The sequence below is a fragment of the Bos taurus genome, chromosome 1 (genome assembly GCF_002263795.3).
Source record: "Bos taurus isolate L1 Dominette 01449 registration number 42190680 breed Hereford chromosome 1, ARS-UCD2.0, whole genome shotgun sequence".
NCBI lineage: Eukaryota > Metazoa > Chordata > Mammalia > Artiodactyla > Bovidae > Bos > Bos taurus.
In genome coordinates this window covers 50287964-50305884 of record NC_037328.1, presented here as the reverse complement: position 1 = coordinate 50305884, position 17921 = coordinate 50287964, and the positions used below count along the sequence as shown (strand labels likewise).

The following is a 17921-nucleotide window of genomic DNA, read 5'->3' as shown; positions in this document are numbered from 1 at the left end:
ATACATTGTGTGCAGTTTTTAAAAACTGTTTTTAAAAACATATTATCCTGGGAATAAAGGGTATAGGGACTTAGATACTTGGAGGCTGATGTATTATCTTCAAGTAACCCATCAGTGTCTCCAAAGGTAAGAAGATAATGTTTTTGTGTCAAATAGTAACAACTATCATTTAGACTTGTTTTATTAAAGGAAATGTCTCAAATATCATCTTCCCTTTTTAAAGGTAAGAAAACTTAGATGCGTACTAAAAATTTAAAGTTAAGTGTACATATGGAACACCATAAAGGGAATTCATAAAATGGAACATTCTGTAAATGCAGTGAGGACTCGCTCCCCTTTGCCGTGTGTCCTCTGTCGGTGTGCCAGCCCCTGTCATCCATTAGAACTATTTGCACTTTTTATTTGCATCTTCACTAGATAAATGGTGACGGCAGCAAGAATAAATTAAATGCTAATTGCTCTTTTTGCTAACTGTAGAGAGCTCTAAGGGGAAAAAAGCCCTCTAATTCATAGTTAAAATGGAGTGTAAGAATTTTCTGTGACTTTCATTTACTCCCCATTCCCTTCCCCCATCCCACCTAGCATAATCAAGTTAGCTAAGGTACTACTTTCCTTTTAACATGAAACTTGCAAGCTAAGAGTTATCAGGTTGCTTTATTTCATTGGTATGAGATTTCTTTCCTATAGGACTGTTTCTATTCCCTCAAATTCCAGCCCCATTATAAACCTGTTCCTTAATTCATATTATGTTGGCTAGATATTTGTTTATTATTGCTGGTTTGTTTGTTTTAATTATCTGAAGTAAAAATATTTTGCACTAAATGTTTTAAGATATTGGGAACTTGAAATTTATCTGCTTATGTATAGATACTGACACCGTGTCCAACTGTCTTTATTTGTTCCTCTTAAAAGATTAAGAATGCTACTGTTTCTTATGTGATTAAACACTATCTCTGACTTGTCATGTTACTTCAAGTGACATCATTCTAAAATGACCCTGTGCACAAGAATCTGATGAAGATACTGCTAGATAAATACATGGAATGATTCCTCTTTTTGATATTGTGGCTTTTGCTATTTTGGTAGAGAGGCACATGTTTATAAGAATGACCTTAAACTTATCTGTGAATCTCAAGTGTCATCTTTCAGAAAATATGTCCTCTGTGTACAGTGTTACAGTTTTAATCTAATGTTGTTGGAGGATAAATTATAGCATGTCTTCGGTTTTGTGCAGGTGTAGGTTTACATGTGTGGGATGGGGAAAAGGAGGTTGTGTTTCAGATTTTGTATGTTAAAAAAGCTTTTTCTTTATTGTGCTAGCAGCATCAAATAGTGTTTTCCCTACATCTTGAGGGCACCAAATGCTTTAATGTTAATTTTTAGGCGATATCTGAGCCATAAGAAAACATTTCAAACTTCAAAGTTAGGATGAAAGGCATGTAGAAAAATATTAATTTTAATATTTATTAAAATATTAATAAAATATTAATTTTGCAGCATGTAGAAAAATATTAATCTAGGGTAACCTAGTTCAGTTCTGTTCAGTTGCTCAGTCGTGTCCAACTCTTTGCGACCCCATGAATCACAGCACGCCAGGCCTCCCTGTCCATCACCAACTCCCAGAGTTCACTCAGACTCATGTCCATCAAGTCAGTGATGCCATCCAGCCATCTCATCCTTTGTCTTTCCCTTCTCCTCATGCTCACAATCCCTCCCAGCATCAGAGTCTTTTCCAATGAGTCAACTCTTCGCATGAGGTGGCCAAAGTACTGGAGTTTTAGCTTTAGCATCATTCCTTCCAAAGAAATCCCGGGGCTGATCTTCAGAATGGACTGGTTGGATCTCCTTGCAGTCCAGTGGACTCTCAAGAGTCTTCTCCAACACCACAGTTCAAAAGCATCAATTCTTCGGTGCTCAGCTTTCTTCACAGTCCAGCTCTCACATCCGATAATAAATTTTGTGATAACTCAGATTATACTTCTTCCACAAGTATACATTCCCCTTAATAAGTATTCTTATTCCTTCAACCTCTTTGAGTTAAATGAGTAGGATATTCAAGACATGGAGGAGAATACAAAACAAATCAAGCAGAGTCTAGTGAGGATGAGACAGATATACAGTTACCTAACAGATGAGGCATAGCAGAAGCATCTAGAAAATACAATGTGGGGTCTCCAAGGAGGGAAAACATTCTAATTGAGATGCAGAGTAGAAGAAGGACTAAAGAAAGCTTCATGAAAGAGAGTCACTGGTTACTGGCATTAAAGATCAGTAGGTAATGTTTGTGTAGACAGGACAGGAAGGAGTAGCATGTGAGTGGGAATATAAGCACAGTGCAGGAAGTGAATGTTGGACAGACTAGTGCATACAGAGAGTGAGTACAGGAGATCAAACTATGGCAGTAAAAAATGAAAGCAATTATGAAGTATCTTATCTTCTATACTATGTTATTTCTAATTTGGTAGACAAAACAGTGCTTTTAAAGCTTTTTTGGCACAGGAATGATAGGATCAGAATATTTTTGTTGTTATTCAGTTCCTCAGTTGTGTCCGACTCTGCGACTCCATGGACTGCAATATACCAGGCTTCCCTCTCCTTCATTATCTCTCAGAGTTTGTTCAAATTCATTTCCATTGAATCAACGATGTTATCTAACCATCTCATCCCCTGTCATCCTCTTCTCCTCCTGTCCTCAGTCTTTCCTAGCATCAGGGTCTTTTCCAGTGAGTGGGCTCTTTGTATCAGGTGGCCAAAATATTGGAGTTTCAGCTTCAGCATCAGTCCTTCCAAGGAATATTTAGGGTTGATTTCCTATAGGATTGACTGGTTAGATATCCTTGCTGTCCAAGAGACTCTCAAGAGCCTTCTCCAGCACCAGAGTCCAAAAGCATCAATTCTTCAGTGCTCAGCTTTCTTTATACTCCAACTCTCACATCTATACATGACTACTGGAAAAACCATGGCTTTGACTAGATGGACCTTTGTTGTCAAAGTAATGTCTCTGCTTTTTAATATGCTGTCTAGGTTGATCATAACTTTTCTTCTAAGGAGCAAGTGTCTTTTAATTTCATGGCTGCAGTCACCATCTGCAATGATTTTGGAGCCCAAGAAAATATAGTCTGTCACTGTTTGCATTGTTTCCCCATCTATTTGCCATGAAGTGATGAGACCATATGCCACTTCATTTTTTGAATGTTGAGTTTTAAGCCAACTTTTTCACTTTCCTCTTTCACTTTCATCAAGAGGTTCTTTAGTTCCTCTTCGCTTTTTGCCATAAGGGTGGTGTCATCTGCATATCTGAGGTTATTGATATTTCTCCCGGCAGTCTTGATTCCAGCTTGTGAGTCAACCAGCACAGCGTTTTGCACGATATACCCTGCATATCAGTTAAATAAGCAGGGTGACAATATACAGCCTTGACGTACTCCTTTCCCAATTTTGAACCAGTGTGTTGTTCATGTTTGGTTCTAAGTGTTGCTTCTTGACCTGCATACAGATTTCTCAGGTGGTCTGATATTCCCATCTCTTCAATAATTTTCCACAGTTTGTTATGGTCCACAGAGTCAAAGGCTTTAGTGTAGTCAATGAAGCAGAAGTAGATGTTTTTCTGGAATTCTTTTGCTTTTCCATGGTCCAGTGGATGTTGGCAATTTGATCTGTTCCTCTACCTTTTTCTAAATCTGGCTTGTACATCTGGAAGTTCTCAGTTTGTGTACTGTTGAAGCCTAACTTGAAAAGATTTTGAGCATTACCTTGCTAACATGAGAAATGAATGCAAGTTTGCGGTAGTTTGAACATTCTTTGGCATTGCCTTTCTTTGGGGTTGGAATGAAAACTGACCTTTTCCAGTCTTGAGGCCACTGCCACGTTTTCCAAATTTGCTGCCATATTGAGTGCAACACTTTCACAGCGTCATCTTTTAGGATTGAAATAGTTGAGCTGGAATTCCATCACCTCCACTACTTTGTTCATAGTGTTACTTCCTAAGGCCCGCTTGACTTCACACTCCAGAATGTCTGGCTCTAGGTGAGTGACCACACCATCTTGGTTATCTGGGTCGTGAAGATCTTTTTTGTATTCTTACCACCTCTTCTTAATATCTTCTGTTTCTGTTAGGTCCTTACAGTTTCTGTCCTTTATTGTGCCAGTCTTTGCATGAAATGTTCCCTTGGCGTATTTGTTGGTTAAAGGGATTTTTAATGTTTAAAGTTTTTCACTGATCTGTACAAAAATTAATATCGATTTAGAAATTTCTTGTCGTAGCAAAATCTAAAAAACTCTACCTTGTTCTTTCATCCATAGTCATAACCTATGATAAAATTAAAGATTTATTGATATTTTTATCATAGTTCATCTCTAGTGTATTGAATGTAATGAGAAATCAAAAACTAGCACAGGGCGTTTTTTTTTAGAGTGATAACTTGAATGATATAAAATTTATACTGTGTAGCTTTGAATTGCAAACATTGATATATTTCAAATGGATTCTTTAAACATGTTCCTTTTCTTATGTTGACAAGGATGAATGTGGCTGTTTCACTTCTAAAGCTTCAGCATCATTCTAGAATATTGAGGCAGGGGGAAGGAAATTGGTAGGTTACTCATTGGGTTACTAGAACTAGTTACATCACATCCTTTTTGCCACAGATTAGCCTGTACCATTTATATAGGAACTAATACATAGTTTGGGAGAGAGCTAATCATTACTTAAAGGTCTTAAAATATATTTAATCTGTCTCTTCAAGGTTATTCTTTTTTTCCTTTTAAATTGCTTTAATTTCACATTATTGGATTAGTGAAGAGCAGTTGTTCAGTTCCCATAATGTGACTGAGCAACCTGGAAATCAGAATTCCTGAATTCTGAATAATTAAATTCTGGTTGTTGTATCTTATAAGCAAGGTAACATAAGTTTTGGTTTGTGTTGTTCACACACTGAAAACTATGTTTAATGTTGCTTGCTCTTTGAAAGTCAGACCAGGTCTCTAATTGCCAGTAGTGCTGAAGCTTTGACCTTGAAAGAACAAAGGCATTTCTGATTATACTCCTGTGTTATTTTGTCAAGAACTTTAGAAATGTTCTGTTAACCCCAGAGAGATATAATTTATTTGGGAGGAATTGAAACAAGAATTGCACCCACTGCTACTTTTTTCCCTTATTAAATCCTTACAGAGAGTGCTAACTTTTCAACAAAAACTCATCATGTTTGGGAACTTTTACTACTTACTTATCTAGTTGATCTGTATCTGATTTATAGAAACTATAGCATCTCCCCTCAGTGTGTTTAAGAATTATGCTGTATTTTATTTTTTCACATAACTAGGTATTATTTTGGGTAGCAGCAGATAATCACTATGGTTCTTCTAAGTAAATTATATGATATTTCACTTGTTCGAATAAGCTGAAATGATATATTCTTTTCAAAATTACAGAATGTCTAAGAGCTGCTATTGTTTTAAGGTCCTCCAGAAGTTAAAATTCTAAGCTAACCCTTTGATTTCCTTTCAGGTCTTTTCCAACGGTCACCTGGGAAGTGAAGAATATGATGTTCCTCCCCGGCTTTCTCCTCCCCCTCCAGCTGCCACCCTTCTCCCCAGCATCAAGTAAGTATTTCTGGATTTGGAGACCAATTTTCCATGCACAAAGTTGCTGTCCAGAGTGGTTTTGAGGTTCTCAGTACGAAAAGTACAGGGTGAATAGAAGTGCATCGATGAAAATGAACCAGCTGGATTTTTAAAGTAAAGCAACAGAAATCAGATCCTTTCTGATTCTTTGCTGATAACGACAGCATTTTTGAGACTTATCTACACTCTGAGATTACGCAGAAACCAACAGAGAAATAGCTAAGTCTTCCCTACATCCAGATGGAGGCTCCAGTAACACAGTGCTCCCCTTCCCACCCCTGTCTCTTCCTCAGAAGTGTCACATTTATGCCAGCTACCCAGTTTGACATTGTGAAATGATGTTTGGTTCCTCCAGTATTCTCATTCCTCAAATCCGTTCAGCCACCCATCCCTGTTGATTGTTCTTTTGAGTTTTTCATATTCATCTAATCTTCCCCATTGCACTAGTTTTGGCTTATAACAGGCTAGCAGAAATAACCTTCTACCTGATCTCAGAATTAACATCAATGGATTTTAAAGCTAGAAAAATTAGTTTAACCAAATGTCTCATTTGAGAAATAGGGACACAAGAAGCAACATCAGATAGTTAAGTGATAGTGTCTACCCAGATAAAACCTGGAGAAAACCAAATCTCCTGATTGCCATTCTCCTCCTCCTTATATTAAATCCAGCTGCTTGTCTCCCATCCAATATATGTTATTCACATAGCTGATTTAATTTAAATTCTGCTTTCCACAAATCACTTTCCTACTCAAAACTCAACATTGTTCTTTCTTTCCTTTTACATTAATTCTGTGCTCTCCTGCTATCAGTAAGATCCACAGAATTCTACTCAACTAAAATATTGTTCAGGAATTCCTAATGCTTGCCCTTTAATCTTGTCTTGATTTTTTTTTTGGTTTTGTGCATCCATACAGTACCCTCCTATGCACCAGATTTTCAGAATCTTTATTCTCAAGATCCATGTCTCAGGCTCCACTTCTTTATGAAAACTGAGACTTCTGTTATAGTGATGATAAAAAGACTGAATCTCATTCCTCTTCTTCCTCAAGTGTATTTTTTACACATTAAATTATGAACTTTACTGTTTTCTGATATTAAAGTGCCTTTCCACATTTAAAAGATTATAAGGTTTTAAGGGCAAAAACTTTTTCTTGTAATCTCTGCTTTTCCCTTAATACCTTACAACAATTGTTATTTAGTGAGTATACTAAGAATGCTTTGTTGCTTAACTCTATCATCTGCCAAGTCCCTCATTTCTAATTGAACATCTTAGAGCATCTTCAGTCCTTCTTCTGCTGGTCACTGAATGCAAAAGAACAATAAGCTAGCTAGATACCATGCCTGCATGTTAAGTCATTTTAGTTGTGTCTGACTCTTTGCAACTCCATGGACTGTAGCCCTCCAGTTTCCTCTGTCCATGGGATTCTCAAGGCAAGAATACTAGAGTGAGTTGCCGTTTCCTCCTTCAGGGGATCTTCCTGAACCTGGGATCGAACCTGCATCTCCTGTATTGGCAGGCGGTTCTTTACCACTAGCACCAACTGGAAAGTCCATACCAGCTCCCAAGAAATTTACAATCTGCTTTAAAATAAAGTTAATATACATAAAATCACAAGAGAACATCATGCAGTAAATTGAACGAATCTAACTTGTTAGTTTTTGTACATGCTTGGAGAAGAGTGCAGTATAGACTTTGTAAGTCAAGGATGTTTTTAGAGAAGTTGGAAATTTACTGAGTCATAGAGGATGGGCACAGTTGGGAAGGAGTGTCCATGAGGAAAAGCCAAGCGTGTGAAATTGACATCATTTAGGGGACAGTGGGGAACTAAGCTAATTGGACCATCCTCCAGTGGCTGGGTTTCCTGGAGCTGCCAGATATGTAGAAGACATGGAAGTTAGAAGCAAATATACATATTCTGTGTAGTGGGCTCTACATTAGTAATAACATATGATATTATAGCCCCAAATGAACTCTGGATATATGTATACATAATTAAAACATCTAAGCTCAATTACCTCTAATTCAGAGAACGTCAGAAAATGAATTACATGAAATCTGGCTACAATTAGAGATTAAAATTTTGCATTCTGTTTATTAAATTCATATTGGCAAATGGGATAAAAGGCAGAGGTTACAATTTGCTTCATTTATATTTAATATGAAGTGTTTGTTTTTCCTATAAATAAAGAACAACAAATTCATAGTAAACTACATTTAATTGATATTTTTATAACATTTCATTTTGTATTTGTAGGTGGATATATTTTTGTCCCATTTACTCTTGATTTTTTTCCCTCAGAAACAATGTAGCTGCTTTACTTAACAGAAAAATACTTTAACAGTGCATCCTTAATAGCAAATTAATTTCCTATTTTGCATGCTGCAAATTAACCATAGTTAAAATTACAAGTGTTGGCTTTTAATAGCATGTTTATCTCTCCATTTTATTATTTACTCTGACATATGGGTAGCAATTATTCATTGTAGAAAATATGGAAAATATATAAAGGAAGAAAAAAATTAAACAGATACATAAATACAAGCATATACATACCCCAAATATCAATCAATGGCCAGCGTCTTAATATTTTATTTTATTTTTTTACTTTTTTATATGATTTAGATTATATTGTAGAGATACTTTCATGCTGTCCTTTGTCAGTATTTTAATAAGCATTTTTCTTAATTATTTATGCTACACTGTATTTATTATGAAACCAGGATGGAATTCTGAGGTGAATATTAAAATATTAATAAAATCAGACTTAGTCCCAGAGGTGACTCCAGTATCAAGTATTTGTCTATCTTTCAACAAGGGAACTTCTCTGAGCCTGACTTTCTCCATCTGATAAATGAAGGGATCTGTTTATCTTAAATGGTGTCTCAAATCCTTTGGGTTTCCCTAATGGCTTGGTGAAAAACCTGCCTGTAGTCCAGGAGGCGCAGATTCAATCCCTGGGTCAGGAAGATCCCTTGGAGGAGGAAATGGCAACCCACTCAGTATTCTTGCTTGGATAATCCCATGGACAGAGAAGCCTGGCAGGCTACACAGTCCCTGGGGTTACAAAAGAGTCAGATACAATTTAGCAGCCAAACAAAATTAAATCCTTTAGAACTTCAACTTTTTAGGTTTCATGCAGTGGTTTTCTAAGAGAAAGTTATCTAAAGTATTAATTACAAATGTATACTTGGCAACTTGAATGTCCATTTATATTTAGTTAGTTGGTTGTATCCCATTTTTGAAGCCAGTGTAAATTGGATTACTACTCTGGGTTTTTTTATTTGCTTGCTTTCTTTTTGGTTATTTCAGCTTCATTAGAGTGTATAACCAGAGTACAATGAGTATAGATTCTCAGCTCTGGAGGGTTGTAGAATAGAGGTCTTAGCAAAATGTCATCAGTGATATAGGGATGTTGGATATTCAAGTCCCTGTTTCCAAGTTAGTGTCTTAGTGCATGGCTCAAAATTATGCCATAGCAAAATAACAGACTGCTACCCAACATAGGGGCTTCCCTGGTGACTCAGATGGTAAAGAACCTACCCAACACAGACTTTGGCCGGGCCTCCCACATGTTGAAAGCCCCAATGGTGAATTCAGTAATGTCACACCTAATGTCTACTTTTTAAATCTATACTGTGTTATTAGTATTTACTGAAATGTAATTGTCAAATCATTTGATGTTACTCTGATTCCCATTATATTGATGGAAGAGGTTACTCTGTGATAGTGTTTACTTTCTTGTAAAACAGTATGATTCTGTGACTTTTATGGTGTAATTTATCTGGTGACCTAGAAGAATATATAATTAATTTTTAAAATATATTCTCGTGAAAGCAAGCTGAAACTACTAGTGTGTGGTGTGCTTAGTCGCTCAGCTGTGCCCAACTCTTCACAACTCCGTGGACTGTGGCCCACCAGGTTCCTCTCTCCCAGGCAAGAATACTGGAGTGCCATGTCCTCCTCCAGGGGATCTTCCCAACCCAGGGGTCGAACCCAGGTCTTCTCCCTTGCAGGTGGATTCTTTACTGTCTGAGCCACCAGGGAAGCCCAAGAGTACTGGAGTGAGTAGCCTATCCCTTTCCAGGGAATCTTCCCAACCCAGGAATTGAACCAGGGTCTCCTGCATTGCAGGCAGATTCTATAGCAGCTGAGCTACAAGGGAACCCCAACTAGTGTGTATAGATTTCTTTATTTTTTCCTTAAATGTTTCTATTTAAGATGATTGACACTTAGCTATAAATTCTTAAATAAATGCTTGTAATGTGGAAGGAAAGTTATGACCAACCTAGATAGCATATTCAAAAGCAGAGACATTACTTTGCCAACAAAGGTCTGTCTAGTCAAGGCTATGGTTTTTTCAGTAGTCATGTATGGATGTGAGAGTTGGACTGTGAAGAAAGCTGAGCGCCGAAGAATTGATGCTTTTGAACTGTGGTGCTGGAGAAGACTCTTGCGAGTCCCGAGGAGATCTAACCAGTCCATTCTAAAGGAGATCAGTCCTGAGTGTTCAATGGAAGGACTGAGGCTGAGGCCGAAACTCCAATACTTTGGCCACCTCATGTGAAGAGTTGACTCATTTGGGAAAGACCCTGATGCTGGGAGGGATTGGGGGCAGGAGGAGAAGGGGATGACAGAGGCTGAATGACTTCACCGACTTGATGCACATGAGTTTGGGTGAACTCTGGTCCATCACCACTCTGGGAGTTGGTGATGGACAGGGAGGCCTGGCGTGCTGCGATTCATGGAGTCGCAAAGAGTCGGACACGACTGAGCGACTGAATTGAACTGAACTGAATGTGGGTAATTGTAATTTAGGGGAAGAAGGAAAAATTTATGTAGATTCTTTTCATTGTAGTGTCAGGTTTTATCTTGAGATAATTTGATTTTTCAAATTAAATAGAAACCTGAAACAATTAAAAATATTTATTTTACTTTACACAAGATGTTGGCCAATAAGCAAAGCTATTATTATGGGTATTAATGGAATAATTACTTCAGGTAAGATAATGTTCTGAAATGCTGAGGAATATCATTTTTTAAAAGAATATTCTTTTTGTTTCTTGTCCTTTATGAATAGACATTTTGTACTTTTGACTTACTAAGCTTTTAAATACACAATATTAAATTGAATCAATATTACTTCATAGTTTTGTAAGAAAGGTTTTTTGTTGTGGGAGGTGGTGGTGTTGATCATTGTTATAGATTTTTTTCTAAACAGATAAGGTGCTAATGTTTTCAGTTCAGTTCAGTCGCTCAGTCGTGTCCGACTCTTTGCAATCCCATGAACCGCAGCACGCCAGGCCTGTCCATCACCAACTCCCAGAGTCCACGCAAACCCATGTCCATTGAGTCGGTGATGCCATCCAACCATCTCATCCTCTGTCGTCCCCTTCTCCTCCCGCCCTCAATCTTTCCCAGCATCAGGGTCTTTTCAAATGAGTCAGCTGTCCGCACCAAGTGGCCAAAAGTATTGGAGTTTCAGCTCAAACATCCATCCTTCCAATGAACACCCAGGACTGATCTCCTTTAGGATGGACTGGTTGGATCTCCTTGCAGTCCAAGGGACCCTCAAGAATCTTCTGCAACACCACAGTTCAAAAAGCTCAGTGAATAGTTTTGCCTTACTATTCTGTTTTCATTCAGTTGCATGTACTGACTGGAGATTCAGAGTCAATTAGGTAAAGTCACACCCTCATTGGAATTTGTGGTCTAGTTAGGGAGAACGGCAAGTAAACAAATAACCATAGTATATTGTCAGGTTGTGGTAAGTGCTGGAAGGAAAAATAAACCAGGGAAAGAGATAAATAGTGATAAGGAAGGTTTATATTTTGGTTGAGGTCATCAGGAAAGGTAATAACTGAACAGAAACCTGAAAGAAGGTAGCAAGCATTGAAGCTGTCAGGGTGAAGAGCATAAAGGGGTAGAACTCAAGTACAAAACAGTGAAGCAGGTGAATCCCTTTGGCATATCTGGAGAAGAGCAAGAGGGACAGGAGGGCTGAAGTTGAGTACAGTAGACAGGAGCTAAATCATATATTGCCTTTAAGGCCATGGGAGAACTCTGGTTTGATAAGTTTTAGGAGCCATGAAGGGTTTTGATCAATGTTGTGACCTGATGCTGGTTTGTGTGTTTAAAGAGTTTCACTCGGTGCTATGTGAACCGTCTTTAGGACAGCAGAAATGGGGGCAGAGAGACCAGTGAGAGTGTAGTCAGTCGGAAGTCATCTGATGCGCTGAACCAGTAAGAGATGGCCAGGGCTTTGACCAGAATGATGGTGATGGAGTTACATGGCCCACCATCCAAGAGTACCTGTTAATAAATTGGATGTCTGTGAGGTATGATAAATCAGGGATGATTCTTACATAGGTTTTTTCATTAAAGAAACTGAGTGAATGGGTTGGTGCCATTTATCAGATGGAGGGAGACTGGAGAAGGAGCAGGTGTGGGTAGGGGGCAAAGGTGGTAAATTTAAGACTTAAGGATTTGTTGAGTTTCAGGTGCTGATTACACACACACGTCCAAATAGTGATGCTGAGGGGAAAGTTGGACATACTATCGAGGCTTTAAACTTTATATTATATATAAGCAAATTCATGGGAGAAGGGATATTTTTGTTTTGTTTTGCTTGGTTTTGATTGGGGAGTTAAAAACAGAGAAGAAATTACTAAGCCACAGGAGCTATTAAAGCAAACATCACATGGTAATTTTTAAAAGCTTAAGGGAAAGAAGCTTGATGGAAATTTTTCATCTTATATACAGTGCGTACCAGGCTTCATTGTTTATAGTTAACGGCAAAAGAGCAGAAAAACATGTTCTGTTATTGTTCACTTGAGGATCTGTGTAGACAGTATGCATGTCACTTTTACCTTAATCCTGTTTATATTTAACGATAAGGAATCAATTTCATTGATTTACAGATAAGAAAAGATGGTAGAAAACTTTAGATGGAAGATCAAGATGTAATTAGCAGCTGCTCTTTTTCTTAACCCTAGTGAGTGAACAGTGATGCTCTTGTTAATTTTTGAACCTGCTTTTATTCAAGTAAAAATATTTTCAGTATTTGTCAAGGTGATACATTAGTATTGTTTCATTTTTGTTTGCTTTACCTTGGGTAGATGGAAAGGTGCACTGTTATTGAAGATGGCAGTTCTTTGTAAGCTACAATCGACCTAATGTGTAAGGAATGGTATCACTGGGTCCTTCTTTTCAGTTTGTTCACAATGATTGCTGTGGCATTCTCTCATTGATGTATTATGTAGAAATGTGTGTGCATTTGGTTTTGACCTACTGCTATAACTCAGTATTTGAAACTCAGACTTTATTTTTTCTGCATATTCCTATTGATTTATAAATTTTGTTCAAATCTCCTGCAAAGCAGCTTGACCATCCTAACACATGTTTTCTAATGTTTTGTGGTGGATCCCTAAAACCTACTTGTTGACACAGTGATGAAAAGAATTGAGGGCTGCAAGTATATCATTTTAAACTAGTCTCAACAGAAAGAGAATATGTGGAAAAGGTAAAAAACACTATGGATATTATCTTTCTCCTTTTTAGTTTTATAATATCTAAATTCATACAGTATTGTAATCTCTCTCTCTCCTTTGAGGTTAAAATGACATTTGGAGGATGGCTATAATCTGGGTGTGGGGATGCCACTAATTTCACTAATCTTTCGTTTTCTCTGAGTGAAAGCTCAGATGAAAACTGATATTAACATTAATCCCAGTAGTCTGACAAATTTACTTGTAATTTACTATACAATTGATTTATGCTCACAAATAATTAGAAGTCTTAGACAAAAATGTGAGCCACTACATTCTATTTAAATATACAATCTAAACTATATTCCTCATACTGTCTTTTTTTGTCCCACAGTGGCATAGTTTATCATATATTCTCCATTTCCCCATGAATATATTGATCTGTTCATAGAGAAGGCATGTGGTTAGAATGAGATTTTTGTTTTCACATTAAGCACAGGCATCTTGACGTATTCCACCACATTCAAACATTTCTTGTTTCTGTCAACATTTCTCTGTAGGCGCAAATAGAATTAGATAAGTAATTTGAAAGCCACTAAGGATATTAAGCATATTTGTGAAAGATGCCTACCTGCAATATTTTAAATGAGTTAAAGTGAATTTACGGACTTTAAATGAAAATTTTCCAGTTGTTAAAGCATAATTTTCATACAGTGAAATTCACCCTGCTTTATTAGTGTACAGTTTTGTGAGTTTTGGCAAATTCTGAGTCATGTATTCACTACCACAGTTCAGAACAGTTCCTCACTCCAAAAAAATCCCCCAGGCCCTGTGTCAATTTCTTCCATTACCCAAACCCATGGAAATTATCGATCTGATTTGTGTCCATATAGTTTTGCTTTTTCCAGAAGGTCATATAAATAGAATCATACAGTTAGTTATAGTCTCTTTTGAGTTTGGCTTCTTTCTACTTAACTTAGCACAGGGAATTTGACATTCATCTAAGCTGTCAAGCGTACCAATAGCTTGTTTCTTTTTTTATTGTCCAGAGTAGGTATTCCATTGTAAAACACACTGTGGTTTATCCATCCCTCTACTGAGGGACATTCGAGTTGTCTCAGTTCAGTTCAGTCGCTCAGTCGTGTTCGACTCTTTGCCACCCCATGAATCGCAGCACGCCAGGCCTCCCTGTCCATCACCAACTCCTGGAATTCACCCAAACTCGTGTGCGTCGAGTCAGTGATGCCATCCAGCCATTTCTAGTTATTGGCAGTTATAAGTAGTGACACTTTTAATATCATTTTGAAGTTTTTAATGTTCAGCATTGTTAATAGAAGACTAGATTCTCAAAAAAAAAAAAAAGTTTTCTAAACATTTATCTTCTTGATTTCTAAAACAGTCCTTTTGAAGTGTTAGGAATGCATATTGAGCCTAGATAAGTTAACTTAAAAATTAACTTAAGATTTGTTTCTCCAACTTAAAAGCAAGTTAGTGAAAGTGTTTATACTTAAGGCTTACATTTGGCCTAATAATATACCACCCTGATTCTTCTTGATGTCATAAAAAGAATCCTCAAAATTAGTATGTATGTTTATAGAGCACACTCTGAGATGCTGGGGAAATATTTGGCTTACAAGTGGCACATATGTAATCCTCATTTCAAATACAGCTGGATTATGTGTTATCACTTTGCTGGGCTGTGATTTCTCTGAGTTGGGTGTTTTCTCATTTAGGACCAGGATAATTAGTATAAGACCTATGGACTAAGATATATGCCAGGCTCTGAATATTCAACTTTAATAAAAGATATTTTTTAAAACCTTGCCTTCAGAGATTATTAAAGCTTGTTACATGTGGAAAATAAGCAAAATAATATATTTCAAACATTTTCTACATTATAAAGGGATGCTAAAAATAGCTTTCTTTCCCATAACAGTTTGGTCATGTATCTCTCTAGTAGCCTCTCATTCTTTTTGTCTGAAAGCCGTGAGTGTTCTGTGGGGCACACCACGCCAGATCTTGGTTGACTCAGGGTCTACCCTTAAGCATTTTGCAATTAAGACAGAAAAAGAAGGAAGACATAGATGACTATATAGAAAACACAGTGTCAGTGAATGAACATTTACTAAATACATGTAATAGAAAAGATTAAAGTTCAAAGAAAGTTACTGTTTTGTGGGGCAATGTCATAGGAGGTTCATCTATAAACAGTAAAGATGAATGTTCCTACTTTGCTTTGGTTCTGGAAAAGCTAATGAACTAATCAAGGTATCAGGAACTGCTCAAATGAAGGGAAAAAGTACTTGGTAAGGGTGATGTTTGAGGTATAAGTTATATAGGTGAAGCCAAAGGGCTCTGCAGACGGTCACCCCTCTGATTATATACCTCTGAAATCAGGAATGTCGAAGGCTGTAGAGGAGTGTATCTGTGAGCCTTCAGTTCAGAATGCAAAAATCACTAAGAAAAGCATTAGAAAATACATTGTTGTTCTGTTTCAAGTGTGCACATGCAGAAAGTGGATGTATTTCTCACTAAAGGTTTAAATAGCACATGCTGAATTTAACAAGAGGTGCAGGCTGTGGGAAGGATGGGTATGTATCTTCAGTACTGTGTGTCTTTGTGCATTACCAGTGTATTAACTCAGAAATGACAGCCACAGTGCAGAGCACTCTGTGAATGTATGATGATAATATAAAGGGAATGAAGTACTGGCTGTAAATGGAAAGATGGTTTACTTGGCAGCTTTAACTTGGAACCAGCCAAATAAAATTGCTCTATTTTATTCCTTTGGTATCCTAAAAATGTCCCATGAGCTAAATCAATGAGTGAACCTTCCCCCATGTCACGTAAATTACTTTCTCTACTACCAGAAGTAAACATACATGATAGTTATCAAAAGTTCTTAAACTTAATTTTACCAGTTATCTGATTGCAAGTAAAATTGAACCTATATTTTGAATGAGTTTTTGAAGGCAAAAAAAACACAAAATTCCCCAAATAATTACAAATAGTGTAATAATTTTCATAAATTAAGATTTCTTTTGTGGTATTTTATATACAATAAAATTTTATAGACAAATTTACAGGCAGATTTTATATGAAAATTATCTATTTGTACCTTTCTCATTTTATTAATATTTTAATTTTCAGTTCAGTTCAGTCGCTCAGTCGTGTCCGACTCTTTGCAACCCCATGAATCACAGCACGCCAGGCCTCCCTGTCCATCACCAACTCCCGGAGTTCACTCAGACTCACGTCCATTGAGTCCGTGATGTCATCCAGCCATCTCATCCTCTGTCGTCCCCTTCTCCTCCTGCCCCCAATCCCTCCCAGCATCAGAGTCTTTTCCAATGAGTCAACTCTTCACATGAGGTGGCCAAAGTACTGGAGTTTCAGCTTTAGCATTATTCCTTCCAAAGAAATTTTAATTTTATTAGAGTATAATTGATTTGTAGTGATGTGTTATTTTCAGGTGAACAGACTAATTCAGTTATATATACATACATCTGTTCTTTTTTAGATTCTTTATTAACACTTTATTTTGTAGAGCCATTTTGATTCACAGCAATATTCAGGAGAAGCTACAGATATTTTCTGTATAGCCCCCACACGTGCCTGAAAGTGTTAGTCACATAGTCGTGTCCAACTCTTTGCGATCCTATGGACTGTAGCCTGCCAGGCTTATCTGTCAATGGAATTCTCCAGGCAAGAATACTGGAGTGGGTAGCCATTCCCTTCTCCAAGGGACCTTCCCGACCCAGGGGTAGAGCATCGGTCTCCTGCATTGCAGTGAGATTCTTTTACCGTCTGAGCCGCCAGGGAAGCCCCTACACATGCCTACCCATCTTCATTTTCAGTGACCTTCATCATAGTGGTCAGTCATTTCAGTCGCTCAGTCATGTCCGACTCTGCAACCCCGTGAATCGCAGCACGCCAGGCCTCCCTGTCCATCACCAACTCCTGGAGTTCACCCAACTCTTACATCCATACATGAGCACTGGAAAAACCATAGCCTTGACTAGATGGACCTTTGTTGACAAAGTAATGTCTCTGCTGGAATAGTATTCTTATATATTGGCTTATTTTTAATTAGAATATTACACTGATATAAAAAGTCTGCATTAAAAATACAATAAAGAAGAGAAATAAAATCTATTTAGAACTTTATTAAGATGGTGATGAGTGGGATATAAGGATATCCAGGCCTTTTTTTTAGATTTAGATATGAAGCAAATGCCACTCGAAGACTTTCCTTAAAATATATTTAAGCTAACTCTCTACAACTAGTTGGATAGCTCAGTTGGTAAAGAATCTGCCCGCAATGCGGGAGACCTCGGTTCGATCCGTGAGTTGGGAAGATCCCCTGGAGAAGGGAAAGGCTATCCACTCCAGTATTCTGGCCTAGAGAATTCCATGGACTACAGTCCATGGGGTCACAAAGAGTCAGACCCAACTGAGTGTCTGAAACACTTCACTCCACAGTAGGTTTTAGCAGTAAAATATTAGATGCCCTTTGCTTTTCATTTTCTTCAGGATACTCCATCTATTGATTTGCAGCTAAACAGTGCAGGGGGTTGGGGGGGAACTACTTTGATTAAATTCTTTATCATTGAAGAGAAAATCAAACAACCAGATTTGATTTCAGAAATTGTACATTCTTATGTGATAGTACACTGCTTCTTTGAAAACTCTTAAATCTTTAGAATTAAGCTGGAACAAGCAGAACATTCCTGACATTAATGAGTTTTGAATATTTGGTTAACAAATCTTTTTATTTTATACGATATATGCCTCAATTTCCTAGGGGAAA

General features: G+C 37.4%; 1 protein-coding gene across 12 annotated transcripts in view; it reads left to right on the top strand.

Annotated features, from left to right (window-relative positions):
* Positions 1 to 17921, top strand: part of CBLB (Cbl proto-oncogene B) — a 225864-nt gene that overhangs the window by 175459 nt on the left and 32484 nt on the right. For all 12 annotated transcript variants that reach the window (XM_024989738.2, XM_024989734.2, XM_024989731.2 and 9 more), the window contains one exon: positions 5507 to 5601. In XM_024989738.2, coding sequence (XP_024845506.1) covers positions 5507 to 5601 — 95 coding nt within the window. The remainder of the gene's footprint in view (positions 1 to 5506; positions 5602 to 17921) is intronic.